Source organism: Gavia stellata, chromosome 3, assembly GCF_030936135.1.
Source record: "Gavia stellata isolate bGavSte3 chromosome 3, bGavSte3.hap2, whole genome shotgun sequence".
Classification (NCBI taxonomy): domain Eukaryota; kingdom Metazoa; phylum Chordata; class Aves; order Gaviiformes; family Gaviidae; genus Gavia; species Gavia stellata.
In genome coordinates this window covers 71,443,967-71,463,454 of record NC_082596.1, presented here as the reverse complement: position 1 = coordinate 71,463,454, position 19,488 = coordinate 71,443,967, and the positions used below count along the sequence as shown (strand labels likewise).

General features: G+C 38.7%; 1 protein-coding gene across 1 annotated transcript; it reads right to left on the bottom strand.

Annotated features, from left to right (window-relative positions):
* Window positions 1–2,516: 2,516 nt before the first annotated feature.
* On the bottom strand, window positions 2,517–19,016 carry BAG1 (BAG cochaperone 1). The gene is made up of 7 exons (XM_059815293.1): window positions 18,974–19,016; window positions 15,495–15,623; window positions 15,260–15,342; window positions 14,416–14,529; window positions 13,798–13,905; window positions 5,009–5,071; window positions 2,517–2,705 (listed from the first exon to the last, which is right to left on the bottom strand). The coding sequence occupies exons 1-7, from the start codon at window positions 19,014–19,016 to the stop codon at window positions 2,616–2,618; spliced, it is 630 nt and encodes a 209-aa protein (XP_059671276.1). The 3' UTR covers window positions 2,517–2,615.
* Between the last annotated feature and the right edge of the window lie 472 nt (window positions 19,017–19,488).

Below are 19,488 nucleotides of genomic sequence, written 5' to 3'. Positions count from 1 at the left end.
TGCACTTTGCAAAAGCACAGAAGTTTGCTTCTACTGAAATGTAAGGCTATTTAAAAAAAATGAAGCGTAGGGCTCCTCTTTCAAAACTAAGTATAAAAGTCAATCCACTCTAAATCTTAGCTAACTCTAAACACAACCATCATTTTCCAAAACGAATCAACTCATTTTTATATTTGGAAGACAAAAAATTTTATACTGCAAAAGTTTGTCTTCATACACATACTTTTGTCCTAGAAACCAAACACTCTGATACCAGGAGTTACCACCCTAAGGTAACTGCAGCTCAGGACACCCACCCTTTGCTGAATCCAGATGTGCTGGTGGGAAGAGGTTCATCATCACTCTCTTTGCTTCAAACTACCAGTTATCAAAAGATCTACTACGGAACATCTTAAAGTTAATCCATCTGGCTTTGAGACAAGGCTGAGCATATACTCACACAAGCACATCTCAAGAAGCAGCAGTTTCTGGGAAGGAGCGCTAGGAAGATGATGTCTGCCTATAGCCTTAGCGTTCTTGCCCAAGGGAGGAAAATATGAAGGAGCAACAGAAACAGACACAGTCCTAGCCATGACCACAGCTCCCAGTTCTCTTCATGGGCACAAGAGGATGCTTTGCTTATTATACATGCACCTGTGAAAGTTCAATGCATTAGAGGACTTACATTTGAGAGGGTGAGGATCCTTTCCATCACAGGAAAGTGCGTAATTTTGCATCCCCTGAATTAGGCAACAGTGTTGCTGGTGTTTTAAGAGTCAGCTGAATGTGGTCCAGAAGCAGCACCAAGCTAGGTAGGGCTCCACAAAAATGGCTACAACCAACTCTTCTTCCTCCTAACCTTAAAGTGCTGGAAAAGTGCAGCATGCCCAGATTAAGTAGCCTAGGAAAAAATACCCACAGTCCTACCAAACATACCATTTCCTAACATGATAGACAAGCTTCCTAGGAGTTTAGACCTTAAAATCCTCCATAGATGCTGAGAAGAGTTGCATATGGAAAAAATACAACCTTGAAGAAACTGGTTAACAGTAAAAAATATGGCAACTCCAATCTTGGTATGGTCAAAAGGCATTTTTAGAATAAAAGTGACCCCTTCTAATGCAGGGCTATCATCTCCTTTGTCCAATGGCATTTTTCACTAAAGAAATGCTCCTCCAATTACCAACATCAAAGATAATACTTTAATAATACTACTTTAGGTATTATTTAAGGTTTTTAATTTACTACAACTTTTTTTTTTTTTTTTTACACACATTTCCTATTTTTATCTTGAAAGGACAGCTAATCTTAGAACAGTCACATACGTATAAAGACTCACTACCTAAGGGTCATTTCTAAACATCCTCAGTCTGACTCATTTGAGACAAAAGAGCTTTTCTTTCCCCACAGAAACAGGCTCCTTACCAGTCAATACTTCACCAGCCACTGTGTGTGTAACTGACCTACAGACCAGAAGCACCACTGAAAAAGCAACTCCCACTATAGGTATGTTAGCTATGGGCTCTGACCAACAACTGCAAAAGCTGGCTGCACCTGCTGACAGTTATTATCCTGCAAAAGCTTATTTTTCACCTAACAGAGAAGGCTAAGCATGGCATGTATCTGACTGCAAGAATCAGTCATGATCCTCAGTCGCATGGCATTGCTAAAATAAAATTGTGTCACTTTGTAACATGTTATAAAAATTCACTGATTACCTTAACAGACTAGAAACAATCACTGCAATTTTCCATTAAATATAGCATCATGAATTCAGTGAAATCAGAAAAAAATTATTAAAAAAATTTTCAAAATAGTTCCTTAGTTATACCTTGCTTGAACTGAACCCTTGGTATATGAGCAGCATGAGTAATCTTATTTCATTTCCCACCATAACTCAAGACAGAACACAAACAATAAAAATAAGAATAATCTATAAAAAACACAGTACATCAGAAACCTATGTAAAAAACATACATATGTATCAAGGAGCTCAGTAACAACTTAAAGCACCACTCAAAATTAAGTACCATACATGTTACAGTACATGCCATTTATTATGACAATTTAAGGCTAAAATAGGTACGACTCCCTTATAGTCAAGCTTTCTTATATTTATAAATGCATACAAACATTAATTAGATACAAATGTGTAGGGGGTTTTTTATTGCTCTGAACTGTCTACTACAATGTTCGACTTTCACAGATGTTGTCTCAGTTTGCCTTTTTCAATCAAGCTGAAGTCCTACAATTGCAACTTGCGGCACTTGTACGATTACAGACCTTCTTTGATTTGAGCTGCAAATAAATTCAAAGACATATCAGAAAAAATTGCCCATCACTGCAAACTCTGTAACTTAGTCTAAACATTCGACATTCGTCCATAAAGATACATTAACAATTCACCACAAAGATTATTTCTGCAATTCTTCAGGAAGGATTTTCTTTTCAAAATAATAGGTCTAACCGAGCGGCAAACAAGACAATCAGCAAGAAATGATTGACTAGTACCAGTCTAACAGACTGGGCTTAAAAAAAAAAAAAAAAAAAGGCTGAATACATGCTCCAAAACAAAGAGCAAACTTTTCCTCTTGCTCATAGAGCAATTATGTTTCCTAATTACGTAGGGCAATGCCTCATTCTGCCAGTGCCAAATTCTTTGACTGTAGCTTGTCCATTTCTTGACCAATATTTCCTTCAATAGTATCACACTGGGCAAGAAAAACCTGAGAATAAGAAACAAATGTTATTGGGGACGCAATTACAGCAATGGTAGATGCTTCTTAAGAACAGGAACTGCAGTTTCCATTACTAATTTGAAGCAGCCAACTCAACAACCATCTTCCAGTTCAGTTTTAATAATAGCTTATTCACAATTTTGTTTACTCAAAATCCCACAGAAGCATGGTATTTGATACGGCAACAACGTGACTGCCCATCCTCACCAGCCCTGCCACTGAAGTACTTGAGTTAATCCTAAGTTCATAAACAACAGTAAGGATCATAAAGGTTCAGACAAGTTAGCGCTTCAGTTTGCAACATGAATTTCAAACTCCTTTCTAAAACACGTACTTCTGTAGCCGAGGGTGGGAGCAACAAACCTACTCAGTCAAATCTAAAACAAGTTTTCATTAAACCAATGCCTCTTCTATTTCTCAGGACTACAGGGCAACATGAACTTTATCAGTAAGCAGCTGGTGTGCCTCAAAAGACAGAAGGCTCCTTTCCAAACAGGGCAGTCCACAGCACCTTAAGCTTCCTTAGAACCTGCCCACAAGTTCTTACAAGTATAGCAACCCACACACAGCAATTAAGAGCCAGCAGCCACTGGTTACTTTGCTTGTGCTGTACACAGCACAATGCATCAGCACTTTAAGCCAAAAAATTCTTTTAGGCCAATTCCAATGTATGTGAGTACATTGTAGTTTCTGAGCAGACTCTCCCACTATCTATACACGTCTTGCACTCAGTTTTGCTATGTCTGCACTAGACTTTAACAGTCAAACCAGATATTTAATGTTATTTACATTAAAATTACATTAAGAAACTTCCTTCCCTCTAGAGCAGCAAACTTGTGCCAGGTGAATGTTTCTCAACCATCACACTGCTTTGAATCATCTGTCTTCAACCAATCCCTTGAGCCGGCAACAACTCACTTCTGTAAGGACTTGAGGGATGAAAAAGTCAAGGTGGTAACAATTGCAGTTGCTGGCTGCAAGCATTTTATATCTGTCTGTGTATCTCTCAGATATGTGATTGCCAGCAACAGAAGGCAGTTAATAGCTCCCCCTCGCCTTCATGAACACCTAAAAGTAATAAGCATAACTTGACATAGTTTTCTTGCTCTGGAAAAACAAATTGTTGTTGACTGCTCTGATCTGAAACCCCTTAGATTCCTCTGCAGTCCTCAAAGGGTTCATAACCTACAGTTGCAGAACACTGTGCCTATAAAAGCACAACAATAATTCTGATCTCTGCTCAACAGAGTCTGGTTTATGCTTTAACAGCAGTTCTTATACAAAACCTCACTTATTTCTGCAATAACTTCACCCAAGAGTGGAGCTCTAGTAGCTTGCCATGACGGTTATAGCCATACCTGTATTATAAACTTCTGCTGCTTTGGTTAGGCACATGGAATCAAGAGCATGTTCAAAGCCCCATATAACATAGCTACACCAGCAAACATCTTCATTTCAATTTGCATTACCTGAACTTACCTCTACTACAGAGCACAAAGGCCTTTGTCCCTAAAGCTATAATAAAAACCATTTCTACTATGAAGTACTTCTTGGTAAGGCTTCCTCATATCTGAATGCAAGATACTTTAACAAATAATTTTCACGAGTCTAACCTGTGACTGAAGCTAGTGTAATACAAATAAAAGCAGTAATATGAGTAGCATTAGCATTCATTTATGGAAGCTTGGCTTTTGGGGGAGGAGGGAAGAAGGACAATTTCCAGTAGTTAGTAACAAACCTTCAGTTCAAGGTTTCTAAGGAAACAACGCCTAGGAATTTGTAAGCATCATACAATGGCAAAGCAATTAAAAAACCCACTCCCAGCACAGCTGCTCTTATGTACAGATTTTACTTTAGAGACTCTCCACAGAAAGTTGGTACATTGCAATAGAAACTAAATTTTCCAAAGAACACCCCTACCAAGGTCCAGCAGGAGTTACAGTTGACCGCATCTTTGTGCCCAGACCTCCTCATTCATCACTCCAGCCCACTGAGATATGGGAAAAGAGGAATCATCCCGTTTTCTTTAGAAGATATCAGAATTACTTTTCGCCGTAAGGCCAACCACTAATGTAAATTGCAAACATTATCTGAAGATAGCATGAACTATAAAAATCTGTATTTTTTGTATAACGTTTTATAAAGCTATTAAATACCTCTTAAAGGGACATCATAAGAAATACCAACGTAAGAACAAACACTGAAAAAATCTAAGCTCTGAACAGCTCTCATTTTCACAAACTCTTGGTATACAAGTACCCAGCATTAATGGAAAACAAAAAAATACTCACCTGAACTCTTTTCACCAATCCCTTCTTTTTCAGTTTGCAATCACTGAAATTCTCTGGCAGATTCTGCAGTAAAATAAACAAGTTGATGCAGCTTAATGTTGAAATTAACATATTAAACTTACAGCAAAAACTGAATGTATCAAAGAATCCTCTTAACAAGCATCCTGAAAATGCCATGCCTGTTCAGTAAGGATGATTACACAAGAAAGAATTTAAAAGAAGAAGTCATAAATTCAGTAAGTCTGAGATACAGCATGCTGACTACAAAGAACTGAGCTAGCAAATTTACCATGTGTCTTTAGGTAACATACAGCAATAACTGCATACACTGCTGTTGTCTACTGTGGCTTATGTTAACTGTTAGGGTGATCTTCAACTTCAGATTTTTTCAGAGACTGTAAGATTAATTAATTTCTTACAACCACATTAACTCAATCACTTGCCATCATAAGAACATATAATCAGTAATGCAGGCACTGCCAGTCTGTTTAAGCTGTACATCTGAACTTCTCTGCAATCTACTCATGGAAGGGAACAGATGTGAAGTGTTACACGCCAACAGCTTTTAATTTAATTTAAACTGCATAATTTTCCATACTCTTACCGCCCAACATATTCACGTATATCATCATAGCAAACGTAATATGCTTTGTCCTTTTGGAGCAGTGTGAAATTGGGTGTTGGTGGGGAATGATGTTCAGGTTTATGATGGTTTTTTGAAACAGGTAAAACAGATGATTATCATCACGTAAAGTTTATGTGAACATTCTTAGAAACATTATGCTCTCACTGTTGAAAATGCGTAAAAATCTTGGACTTTCTCACTGGTATACCTTTTATTTTCTGCCCTAACTCCATATCAAAAAATAGAGGCTTCCCTATACTACCCTCTGTTTCGTTTCAGCTAAAATGCAAGCCCCACTGGGAGGTTTAGATACATAATCTTTGATAACAATATAAAAAAAATTGCTCTTTTCTTTTAGTGCCCAGCCAAACATACATGGTCTTAAATGTAAGAGTCTTGCGCACAACCTAATATAGGAGTTAAAAATATGCAAGACTCCACACTAAGAAACAGACCATCATGGGAAGTGAAACTATAGGCATCACCGAGATCCCAGGAAGTTCAGGGATCACACTGCTCCAGTATTTGTGCAGTAATTAGCACACTGTAAGTGGTATCAGACAAAGAAATAATAATCACCAGGCTTAGCACATGTTCCCAGCACCGTGGGTGAGGAGAAAAAGGGCATGCAACAGAGCAAGCTGGGACACATTCTTACATTTTACTGCTACATAAACTTCTGGTTTAAAATACCTCTCACTCTTTATACACTCAGCTGGAAGATGGAATACACAATGCTGCTTTTTTTCTCCTAGGAGAGTGTGAAAGTTGGAAATGGGAGTAACTACTACTACACTAACCTCTTCCCAGGGTCAGTTTTTTCCGTTTATTTTGTAAGTTTGCTTTTGGAACATGAGTAAGAAAGAATCTTCTGTTCCTGTAGTTCCAGCTTTTCTGTCACTCCAGTTATCAGTTTTCCCAAACAGCAGCATTTTTAAGCTGTGTAAAACTCATATCAAATTTTAACACTTCCCTTCGAGATCAGAAAAGGTTATCTCCCTTGCAGAGAGCTTTCATGTCAGACTGCACCTCCTAAAACAGAACCAGAAACTGGACATATTTATTTCAGGTGGAAAAACGATCATCAATATCACAGGCACAAGAGAGTATGCAGATTGAGGGAGATACTCTTCCAAATGCAAACTGGTGTAGTGTTATCTTACAAACAGGGACAGAAACAGCTAAAAACTGAAAGTTACGTTGTTTGTTCGTTTTGTTTTTTTAAATTGATGTTAATCCTCTTAATACCAAACACTCTTCAGTTTGTCCTAAGATGCGTTCCATCATCTATCTATCTATCCTTTCCAAGTCCTCTTATTTTGTGAGAAAGAGGAGTAGAAGTAGCTTTGAAAGTAAGCTACCAGGTTAACTCCAAGAATATGTCATGCACAACGTAAAACCTCCTACAGGAGCCTGTTCTATGCTGGTCACTTTCTTCTTTATGTAATGTCACCTTACGTCCTTGGATTTACAGTACAAGATAGGTTCAGAAGCTGTTACTACATTTTCAACAACGGTCTGCCTAAAATGAAAACTCCTTTTTACACGTGGCACATGTCCATTTTCCAAAGCACAGCTTTTCTTCAGTTGTTCATTTTGGAAGCTACTTTGCTCTTTACAAAGTGTATTCTCTAGTACTGTGTACTGCAATAAGCCCTTGCTCACTGTAAACCCACATGTCTCCTCCCAATAAAAAGGACACTGTGAAAAGACTGTATTACATGCTTTCTTTCAGAAACTGAATGCTCCAAAGACAGTACAAAACAATTGAGAAGTTAGTTTAAAGCTGTGGGTGAATTCTCTTCAAACACCAGTTCTAGTTCACAAATAAAAAAGGCGGCATTCGAAATATTTATAGTTGTCATGGGGAAAAAAAAGTTTAAAAAATATTATAAAGTTATACAAAGTATTCTAAGGGACCTTAGACATAGGACCCTACAACCACACGAGAAAACATTCCTGATTTTCCCTTAGTTTTCAACAACACAATTCACTTTTTAAAATTAACAAAATATGACAAGAAACAGCTAACATAAAGAGAGTATTTGATGCATACTATTTTGACTCCATATATGTAATAGCTGGAAATAACAAAGATGGGTTAGGCCTAATTATTAATGGCTGAATCTTACCAGAAAATGAAGGTGTTATCTCATTGTCACAGAAATTCTTTTATGCCTTGAAATTTTCCATGACTTGGAATTTCTTAATTATCAAATTAAAAATTAAATTATGCATTAGCTCAGTCATACTGCCCATCTCCCTTTGTTGAGTACTTATTTGAGGCTGTACTTTCTGAAAGAGATTCTGGCCTATGCAAGAATTCCTACCAATCTGAAATAGCAAATTAACAAACAATTTTCTATCACCAGAATAGGCCTAAGTTAACTTTCAGTAGAAGACAGGGAACTCCAGCTGGGTTTACCACAAAAAGTCTGTTTCTAAAACAGATATTGGTAACTGGAGAAAACTTTGAAATCTGAGTATAGAGAAAACATTCACACTATTTCTGTTTTTGACAACATTTCTCAAAATTGCTCTTTTAAATTACATCTGTGCGTGCAAATGCCTGTGTTTGCTTGCACACCTCCATAGCTGATTTTAACAAAAAAAAAAATTAAAAAAAAAAAAAAATCACACCTTGTAATCCCCTTGGCAGAGACATGGAATTGGAAGGCCTAAATGTACTAACTTATCAAGCTGCTTAAAAGGTGTTTTGCAATCAAATTAGTAAAGTTTACAAATCTTAACATCAAATTAAATCTCACAGTCTCTCTCTTTTACCTTAGTCAGCTTACGTCTCCTCTCCAGGAATACGTTGTCCAACTATTCAGGGTTTAACAGGTGAAGCTGGCAATAAACCTTAAGTCACAATAACATTTCAATATTTAATTAAAATCAAATTTAATTAAAGAAGGAGTAGCTTAAGCCTAGGCAGTGCTTATGCAAAACTCTTGCCAAATCTACGTTTTGGTGCTAGCATTGCTTGCAGAGCAGTAGTATGGATTAGTATATGGTTTTCTACTGCACAGCATATTCTTACTTTTATAGCAGGTCTCCTCTTTGCATTGCACTTTCCCTGTGACAAAACTCTGCTCAAGTCTCACACTCCTTGGTCTGTATGGTCTTAAACTTTCGAGTGATGCAGTGCTGGCTTCACCCCAGCAACTTCTGTAGAACTCCTGGGCACAGGTTCTTTATCCTCCCCCCATCCACCCAGAAAGAGAGCCCAAGGCCCCCTGTTACCAGTGGCTATCTCCCACCCCACACCCCTGAATTCAGAGTTGCTTAACCACATCTCTTCAAGAGTTGTCACCCTGCAGATACACTGACAAGATGCACTGCAGAGACACACACGTTACATCCTCGAAGATTCATCTTTTGTATGCACAACACTCATGCTTTATAGAAGAAATCCTTAAAACCAAGCACCATTTACACAGTAATAAATTTGTGTGTGTGCATTTTCCTGCCTCTAGATCCTCTCTATTCTTGAGTGTTCTTTTAACTACAAACCCAGCATCCCTCTCTCCTGAGCACTGCTTCTTAAGAAATACAGGCTCTTTTGTCATTTCTTACCCTTCTCGCAGATGATCTCCTAGTAAAACCACCTCCCTTTGCCAAAGAACATCACCTTCAGCTCTGCTCAAGTTCTGTTTGTTTTGGAAGTGCTTCCAACAACGATTTTAAGCTTAGTGTTACCACCACATCTTTGTTCTCCTCTTTGGTTATATCTTATTTCCCAAACCATAGACCCCAGTAGGTAATAGCTAATGCCTGAATCTACTTTATAGCAGTGTAGTCAGTTAATAAACAAAACAAATGCTAGTCAAATTTATTATTTTTTACTATCTTATCAGAACCAAAATCGACATCGTTCTTCAAATAGGCAATCTCCTACACTAGCAGTCACTAGCAATAATAGCTAGAAACATTTTTGGTTTGTTATCAAATTGCTTAAAAAATATAAAAACCACTCTGCTACACATGGCACCAATGCTAATCAGTTGCAAACAAGGATTTTTTGCTGACACCCCATCCATCTAACAAGAAGCTTTTTCATTAGTTTCTTTTAGAAATCCAAACCAATGTATAGTATTTTGGTGTCTAGTTTTTATTGACCACCAGCCCTTCACTTTTTTTAAAGTTATTGCTAAATAAATTGGTAAATTGGGTAAGCACATTATGTTGACATTGAATATTCTTCATCTAAGTAGACATCTGAGCAGCTTCTTTAAAAGCACCTATTAAACAGCAGCATTTGTCAATAGGTTTTCTGAATGCAGAAGTGGTAACTAAGTGCTCTGCCCTCACTGAGACATGATAGTATTTTCATGCTCCTTGTGCTTTAGAAAAAATTTCCCCTGAAGCTTTGCTTTTATGTTTATGATTCATGCTAAGAGATTTAAGAATTATAATAAGACATGTTTATCAAATGTTTATTTATCCAGATAAATTCAAAGGTTTAGTAATAAGTTCTTAACTTATTTTAAGTGAAAAAACTTCCCAGATCATCAGAACAGTACAGAAATTTAAGTAAGTTCTACGGAGGAATTATAACCAAAAAAAATCCTCAAGAAAGGAGGATGGGCCACCAGAACATAATTATGAGTCAGAAGTCTTATCAACGTCCTCAATACTGATACATGCAATTTGACAGATGATTTTATCGTGAATTTATGTAAACAAAATCAGTGACTGGTATTTCAGAAGAGAAAGCTTTTTTTTCAGTTGTTAGAACAATCTGTTCTCTGGAATGTTGTCTTTCTAGATTACAAATCTGCCATTTAATAAGAAATCATCATGAGAACAAAGTAATCTCTCAGATTGCAATACTGGCAACAGACTTCATGTAAATTAGAGCAGGCCCACAGGAAGTACATAGTGTCATGACCATGGATTTAATTTTTCCTATTGATCTCAGAAAAGCTTTCCTTTTTTTCTTGAAAAAGCTTTTCAGTTATTTAAAAAACTGTGCCAGATGATCAGGTCAAGGATTTTCTGTGTTCTACTCACTGAGATTTGTACTAAGTAGTGTACCTTGACTTTTACTCCTGTACCAAATGTCTTAACTGCTGAAATAAATGGCATTTCTGGTGATGCACACACACAAATCTTCAACTGTTGAACACGACTCAAGTTGTGTTCCTCTAGAAGAAAATTTCAAAGATCTGTGGCTTATGGGACCATCTCACTGTGTCACAGCATACAAAAATTTGTAAGATGCTCATAAGATCCCTCCACCCTTCCTGCTGTGGAAGCAGTAGCTATTTAAACACATTTAATGTTAAAATGTTTAAGCTACAGCTACTCTACCCAAAAGCATCCCTTCAAGACTATCACACCTCTGGCAGTGACAACACTGTATTTTTTCTCTCCCACTCCAATACTGTATGACTACCGACCTACTTCTCCACTTCCTAAATCACTTCTTTTAAATTCATAGCTGTTGAACACATGGAGTCTAGTAAAAAGGAGTATTAGTTCCAAACTCAGCTCCTCTAATTAATGAGCTTGTCTGCTAACAGTAAGAGGGTGACAGCCCTAGAACAGATATAAAACAATATGCAGGCTTCTCACCCTTAGCTCTCTATAACCATAGAAATCTCATTTTGTATCAAGCTGGATGTTTTTGATTGATCCAAACAATATATGACAGCCAAAACACTTTAAAGAGCTTTCGCAACAATTCTGCCAAAGAAACAAACGGGAACATTTATAGTGTGAGCTTGCTGTATGCTTCACTTCTACAATGCATCCATTCTTGTGTCTTAGCAGAAAACAGCTCACTCAGTCACTTTTTTTTCCATTATCTTTTTTTAACATGCTGTTGATTGAATCAATAGAATATCTATATGGTCAACAGTATTCAAGACACTTGTCAGAACTTGCTTATTACTTGGCTAACAAAAAGAATACTAAATACTGTATAAAACAATTCTGAGATACAGATAAAATACTGCCTGGAAGCTTTATGCTCTTCTGCTTTGCACTTCTATTTACCACTTTTTACTTCAGTGGAACCCATTTATTGTTCATATACATGCCTCATTACTGTCCTGTGTTGCTACCTCTGTGTGTTGCAGAACTACAGTACAGCTAAGTAATACCTCAGGAAGTTGGTGGCCTGTTCATCTGATCTGGTTTAATACCAGTACACTGAACAGCTACATTTTATGTAAAGATTCCACCCAACTACATGTACCTCATCTGCAAGATTGCACAGAAGTTTCACAGAAGTTCAGTTTTCATGACAAAAACCACAGCCGCCTTTGTATATTAAAAGAAATAAATATGGACTTTGGTATGTGTAACGGAACTTCAGTCACTGGTAATAAAACCCCATACTTATTTCTTGCTTTAAAAACATGAGGCTTGTCAACGTAATGGGCTCTTATACAACAAAGTAACAAAAAACTATTACAAATATTAAAAGATGCTAATTATAATTAGTTTTAGCTCTGGCTGCTCCACTTCCACAAGAAACAAAACTGAGGCACAGGGACTCCATTATTTTCTAAATCTAAACATGATGTCACCAGGTTATAAGTCTTCTAAAATCTTGTACTAAACCTAGAAGTACCTTGTCCAGTACTATTTATAGAGTATTTTGGATAAGGAGATAGATAATAGCATGCTTTCTGTTTAAGCCATGCAAAAAGTACCAGAATCAAAAGTAAACTTGGGAAACTCAACTTGGATTAATTAGGAAGCAGTGAAAAGGGTTCTTCAAGGCTGCTTGCTGGGTTGCAGAACTGTACACAAGCATACAAGTACTGACTTTTTTCTGAATAGGACTTAGTATCAGAAATTGAAGGGATCAGAAATAAGCTTTAATCCCATCCAAATGAAACAGTTATCACCTTATTGCTATTTTCATGATAACACATAGTACATCTGCCACTTCAGACAGGGAATCAGTTATACGAAGTCTGTATGTCTAACAGCATTCAAGAACTGTCAGCAAAGTATTTTCCTCTATATAAAGCAGAAAGGGAAAGAGACATTTTAAGACTTTAAAATACTTTGCATAGTACAATTTAATAAGAAGTATTTAAGAACTGTTGGCTATAACAAACAGCAAAGGCTAATTTACTATTAAAGGTGTACAGTATGAAAGGAAGAAATAAGTTAATAAGCTCCCCACCATTCCTAGGAACACATCCATATTGTATAGCATTTGATGATGGCCAATTCAAATTACTACTCTATGATTTAGTCTGCTGCTGAACTTCTTCAAAGCGTCCATCAATTAAACGACATTTGGTTCACAGTTATAGGCATTTGCATGGAATCTTTCTGAACAATCCCATGAAGGGTCACTGTGCAAAGGAGTAGACCCAAAGACATCACTACTGCAGAAAAGCAGCATTTTTCCTTCAGAGCAGGATATTATTATCATGAAATGCAACGTAATTATATAATGAAGTTTACAGAGAATTACCAGCAGACAGAAAAACAGAATAAGGAAATACCCTAGCTGCTATAATCTTCTATTTATCTCTGCACAAGTCGCTTATTCTCACCTAGCTCTCAGCTACTACATGATACAAGAAGATATATATTATGCTCCGGAAATATGCTATAAGGTTATGATCCATTAATGACTGTGAAGCACTTGGATATACCCCAGTACATTCCAAAAAAAGAATCCAGTCCTCAATACACAGGCATCACAAATAAAAGTACTGTCAGTCCACATATGACTGGCCAGAAAATTCTTCAGTCTTCAGGACCTCCTTGTTCTTGTGCAAAATAGAATACATAGTGTATTTGGGTTTTTTCCCAGACCTTTACTGTTACCATGAAGTTTAACATGAAAATTTGCCAAGACAAACTAAAAGGGTAAAACTTGAGTAAAGGATACCCATTTCATGTAGTCTTAACAGGCTGCTGCCCCAAATGAAGCTCTTCTGTAGAATGGGGATGCATACACAGGCATTAATGTCACCTTTTAGAAATAGATGCTGCCAAGTAGTCTTTTGGAGACATACAGGGGCAAGAGCTGGATATTAAAGAAAAAATGAGCAAACCAATTAACTAATTTTCAAACTTAAATTTTTTTTTTTAGTATTTTAAAATATCAAATAAATTACAAGATAGATATATTCTTAACAATAAGTTTCTGTTGGGATTTGACCCTCTTCTGTGGTTATTTACTTACAATGGCATCAATCTGTTCCAGGATCTTCATGAACTGCTCTGCAGTTCCTTTTATCCTCTTGTCCAGCTGTTTTAGCGCTTCTGCTTGGAGATCCTTTGCTAAAAATCCCTGAGAAGGAACAAGAGGGAATGAAAGACAAAATTATTCCATACCTTCCAGAACATTCATCTTAGAAAAATCTGTCAAGCCACCACAGCAGAAAACATCTTTTACCATTTCTGTAATTTCAAGTATGACAGGGACTCCAATCTCAATTTGTATTCTATCAATCCTTGAAATGCTAAATTTAAGATGTGCTAGGTTTACTTAAAAGATTAAACAAGTAACAGACATTCTCCTTTGGACTTTGAGAGAACTCTTTATGTTTTCCCAGATCTAAAGAATATAATTTATCCAATATGCAACAATATTTACCTTTTTCCAAACAGTGCCATGTCTCTATTTTGCAAACTCATATATAGCATTTGAAATTCAGTAAGAATTTTACAGGACCCTTGGACAGTTAGGAGGGGCAGCCTATTACTGACTCCTCAAAACCTTTAAACAGCATTTTTTTTTAAACATATGTACCTACAAAACTGTTTTGCAAAGATATAAAATGATACAAAACTGACATACCTTCTGGATACTTGTGAACTCTTTATTAACTTCCTCTAACTTATTAGCTATTTGTTCCACTGACTTCTCCAAATCTTTTAACTTCTTTAATTCAGCCTCTTCTTCTGGACTATTCTGTGTATTCAAAAGTACAACATTCACAATTATGGAACAAATAGAGACACTATGCAGCTAAAAAGCAGCAACAGTGGTGATACAGACATAAAGGCTTCTGCTGATTTAAAATAACGTGCTATACTGTGGTTATTCTTTCCATATTTGAATACCTATCAAATAAGCTTCTTCCAAAGCTCAATTACAAATGCAGCCAAAGCAGCAATGTATATAAACACATTAAATGAGATTAATTTGATGGGAAAAAGGAATTTTTGTTAGCTTAGCATCTTTAAAGTAGAGGTAGCATTTATATCACAAGATACTACCTTGTCCTCTACCTGGCAAAGCCAGCCACAAGTCATTTCACTAGAAAAAACCCAGCAGACTCAACAGCTACAGCTTCTTTAAATAAAAAAAAACAAAACCAAAACAAAAACCAGAAAAATAAGATGAGCAGATAAGGTCATCAGTGCACAGAAGGTTCATGAGCACTAATACGCAACAGATTTTTGTCAATAGAACAACAGAATTTTGTCAATAATGTACGGCAGAAGTCAGTCAATAACGTAATTTCAGAAATGTAGAAACTGCAAGTTATTTGCAGTACACTCAACTTTGTGGGTAGCTATACAAGATTGGATTTACGCTGTAACCTGTTTCTGTGTTCAGCTGCTGGATCCCTGACAGAAATGACGATAATTTAAGGAAAATTTAAGGGAAAAAAAAAAAGTCCAAAAGCAACACTTACCCTTTTCCCAATCAACATGACTTTGCAACCATTTTTAACACCAAGTACTGACAATGGTTGTTCCAATTCTTTCAGAGACTTCCCTAAATGGAAAACAAGAGAGGAAGAAAACCAGCTAAAATATACTCCCTGGCATAAAAATGTCTTTTTGAAGACATTCAAAACACGGACACTTGGAAGTGACTAAGATGAAAGGTATCATCTATAAAAAAACATTGACAGATTTATAAGGTACCTTTGTATATCAGTTTCTGAAAAGGAACTGGAACGCCAGTGACTTGTTCAACAAGTACAGCCATGTCTTGTAGTGTAGGTTCACCATTTTCTTGTTGAGAAGCAACCTGAATACTGTGTTTTTCATTACCTAACACAAAACAGAGTAACAGTAATACTTATTGTTACCTAGAAAATATTACAGGGAATCAGTTTGTAATATTTATTTCCATTAATGCAGAAAGTTCTCAAATCACTGATTCTCATGTACAATCATAATTTTCAATCAAAGGATTCTATTGCATTTCCTTCCTCTTGGAGTGACTTAGCTGAAAATTTTGTTTGACATTCTAATAACCTGAAGAGTTTGATCAGGCATATTCTACTGGCATAATGCTCCTGCTAAATATTATTGCCCACCTCTTTTTAAGAGTACAGACGGCATCCAGACATCCCACAAGCTAAAGCATGAAAGCCCACACCTTCCTGATGTATTCCATTTCCTACTTGTAGGAACTTTTAATGCCATGAGTCTTCGGGCATCTGAGATAATTTATCACTTCCTTTGCTCCCTGTTCCTCATATATGAGAAGCAAGTGATCAATGTCTACCCTGTCTCCCCTCTACCAGCCACCTGAGAGAATTCTGACAGTCCAAAAATTACGTCTCCCCATAACACTGCTGATAGGCAGCATTGACCACTTTGAGAAGTCTCAGCCTATATTGTCACCTTCCACTTATGGAGCATCCTATTCAGACTCCCTAGGATTACCTGCACACAAACAGCAGGAAGTTCTCAGAAAAAAGGAGTATGTCTATTAATCTCTGCTTTGCAATAGACCCTTTCTATAACCTGCTCCCACACACTTAAGGCCTGTCAATCTGAAACCACCCACTGGAATCGGCCACCATTGGCTGCAAGGGAAATCAAGACAGGCATTTTTTACTTTGCAGGAAGAAAGAACTCCTTAACAAATACCAGAAAGAAAACTATTCTCATGCCACTAATTTGAAGTGCACATATCTTTTACAAAGAAGAGTGCTAGAAACATCGATTTTAAAATGTTCCAGCCTCCCAGAGTCACATGACAAGTGACATTGTAGCCTCAAAAACTTGCAAGCTCCAACAACATTTCTTAATTCCAAAATGGTTTTAAGCTCAAAATCACATTATACAAACTCTCCCCCAAGCATTTTCCATAAACAGACCTTCTTCCCAATTTGTTTTGGGAAAAAAAACACATTAGGTCTTAAACTCAATATATTTCAAAAGGTTGTTTTGATATGTACAGCTGCTTTGTGTAAGGGCTGTGCCTGTCAGCAGCGGAGAGAAAAAACAAACAGCAAATGGGAAAGAACAGTTGAAGTTTGCCTAGCAATAGAAACAGTTTTAATTACAAATTATGAGTACCACTTTGGGCAGACTATAACAAAAATTTTTACTGTAAGTTCACAGCAGAGTGAAATCACCCTGAAAAACACCTCACGGGTAAGAACCGGTATCATAGCTTATCAGTTTGCTTCAGTAAATGATAATGCTACTTTAAAGTAACCACTAGTGCAAAATTCCAAAATATTTTTTTTTTTAAAAAAGCCTAAATATATTTAAAAAACAGGTCAATTCAATTGCTCGCGTATTGTCAAGTGATACATATGGGTCTACTACCATTCTCTTTCTTACCATTTCTCTACCATTCCCCACTTTCACTCATGCATGCAAAACTGCTAATAAAAACATATGTGCTAAGTAGTAAACCAGCATCTGACAACAACAGGTATAAATCAGATAGCAAAAGTCCAAGATGAACAATACCTTCTATTTGCCATTTATTAATGACAAAGTAATTACCAGATAAGAGAACAACTGGAAAGATAAAAACAGTCTTAGATAAGATGACTGTTGGCAAACAGCAAGAAGCTGGAATGATAAATACATTAATATTGTTAAGTTATTGTCATCTTTGCAAATGAAGACCCCTCCGATCAAATGGACCTCTCTGAAGGCATCAATGAGCACGTGAATCATAACGATTCAAACAGATTATTCCACAAAGGTCCTCACCAAAGACTCTTAGATAAAACTGATAGGTAATAAAGGAAACATTTTCACAAAATACTGTATCAAATACAACAGTAACAGGTTGAAAACACGAATGAGCAAGCAGAAATAAACAATAAGCTCTAAAGGTGGAAAGAACATCACCAACATAGTGCAAAAGGAAGAGAAGCAGAATTTATTTTTCAATAATTATAAAATAATCCATAAAAAAACCACAAGTTTTTTTAACAAAAATCAGCTGATGAATACCTCGCTGATTTAATACCTTACTATCTTTCTCATTCCTCCTACTGCCTCACCTAGATCCACTTAATCAAAATTTAACCATGGTATTTCCTATCTTATTTTTAAGAACTGTGGAGTCCAGGCTATTCTTACCTCTTTGCAGCAACTTTTTATATTTATCTGCAGACTTAACCACATCTTCCCTTCCACCTTCTTTTCCCTCCTCCTATTTCTCTTCCCGAGGTAAAAAAACTCAGTCATGTCAGCTGGCTTTTGAGTAACTCATTTCATGAGGTCAGCACCCAACTACCACACTGAAGAAACCACCACTTTCTGTTGCAATCCTGTATCTCACTAACCGCAAACATTCAAGCTTACTCAACAAACAAGAGCCCATTGGGCAGCACCTGCTTTTAACATACAGTGCTGACTTCAGTGATTTATTTCATCTAAATGAAGATTGCTCCCACAAAAGTGACTTCTGCTCTGTGCTCTCTGGCAAGGTAAGGCTTGTCACCTGTTCCCACCATACTTACAGCAGGTCTACCCCTGTGCAGCAAGTTTGATCATCCTGTTGATACAGAAAAAGCTATTTTTTTTCCTTTTGTTGGATCAGCTTAAGTGATCCAGCGTGAGGGAGACAGTGGGAATATGCGGCCAGTAGAGAAGTGAAACCTTACGGTAGCAGCCAACACCGACACCAGGCTAAGCAGACAGCGAGCCGTGCCCTCCCGAGGCCGAGGCAGGCCCGGCCGCTGGCCCAGCGAGGCCGGGGACGCTGCCGCCATCCAGCTGACAGCCGCAGCCCCGCGCAGGCACCGGCAGCCTCGGCATTTTCCGTCTCCTCGAGGCTCTGCGGAGCTGCAGCCGCGGGCACACGGGCGCCAGAGGCAGTCACACACCCACGTCCCCCACAACGCTTCGGGCCGCCGGGCACGTTTCCCGCTTAGCCCTGGGGCCGGGGCCACCACAGGCCCACCCCGCTGGGCCGAGCTACCGTTAACGGCCGAGGCGAGGTTCGCCGAGAGCGGGGGCGGCAGGGAGAGCGGCTCCGGGAGGAGCCCCCCGAAGCCGGGGCCCGACCCGCACAGTCCCGGCGGGGGCCGAGGCACCTGGGCCAGCTCGCGGTAAGGAGGGCCGGGGGAAATGCCGCGGCCCGCCCTCGGCTCGGCAGCGGCTGGAGGCAGGCCCCCCACCCTCCCTCGGGCGACTCTTACTGTAGGTGACGGTGACGGTAACCGGGGCTCCGGGCGCCGCCATCTCACCCCCGCCACAAGGAAACTGTTCTGCGGGCGCCTTCTGGGGCGCGCCTGTAGCGCGTCACTTCCGCCACAAGCCCCGCCCCAGCCGGGAGGGGGTGCAGCGCCGCGGCTCCGCGAAGGGGACGTGACGTCACAGGCGGGCGAGGAGGGGCTCCCCCAGGCCTGTTGTTTACAGTCGTCATCCGGGAGGTGACAGCGTCATCCGTCGGGTTTGTAACGAGAGAGGGATAAAATGAAGCGTTTCAGGGCCAGGAGCGCCGGCAGGGCGGAGGGGCGCCTTCTCAGGGCCCTTCCGGGAGAGGCCGCCGGTGCATCCGCGCGCGGCGTTGCCCGCGGCTTCGCTCCGTGACCCTTCGCCTCCAGGCCTGGACACTGCTCGCCGGTACCGGGGCCCAGCCCCGACACCAGCCTCAGACGGGCGGCTGGTGAAGTAAAACCAGCAGTTGTTCTTCGACCGTTCTTGCTAGGAT

Excerpts from the sequence above, each read along its gene's own strand:
- BAG1 (XM_059815293.1), bottom strand. The coding sequence starts at position 19,016 with ATGGCGGCGCCCGGAGCCCCGGTTACCGTCACCGTCACCTACA. Across the intron at positions 14,530-15,259 it reads TCATGTTGATTGGGAAAAGG|AATAGTCCAGAAGAAGAGGC; the intron begins GTAAGTGTTGCT and ends TTGAATACACAG. Across the intron at positions 5,072-13,797 it reads TGGAACAGATTGATGCCATT|AATCTGCCAGAGAATTTCAG; the intron begins GTAAGTAAATAA and ends ATTTTACTGCAG.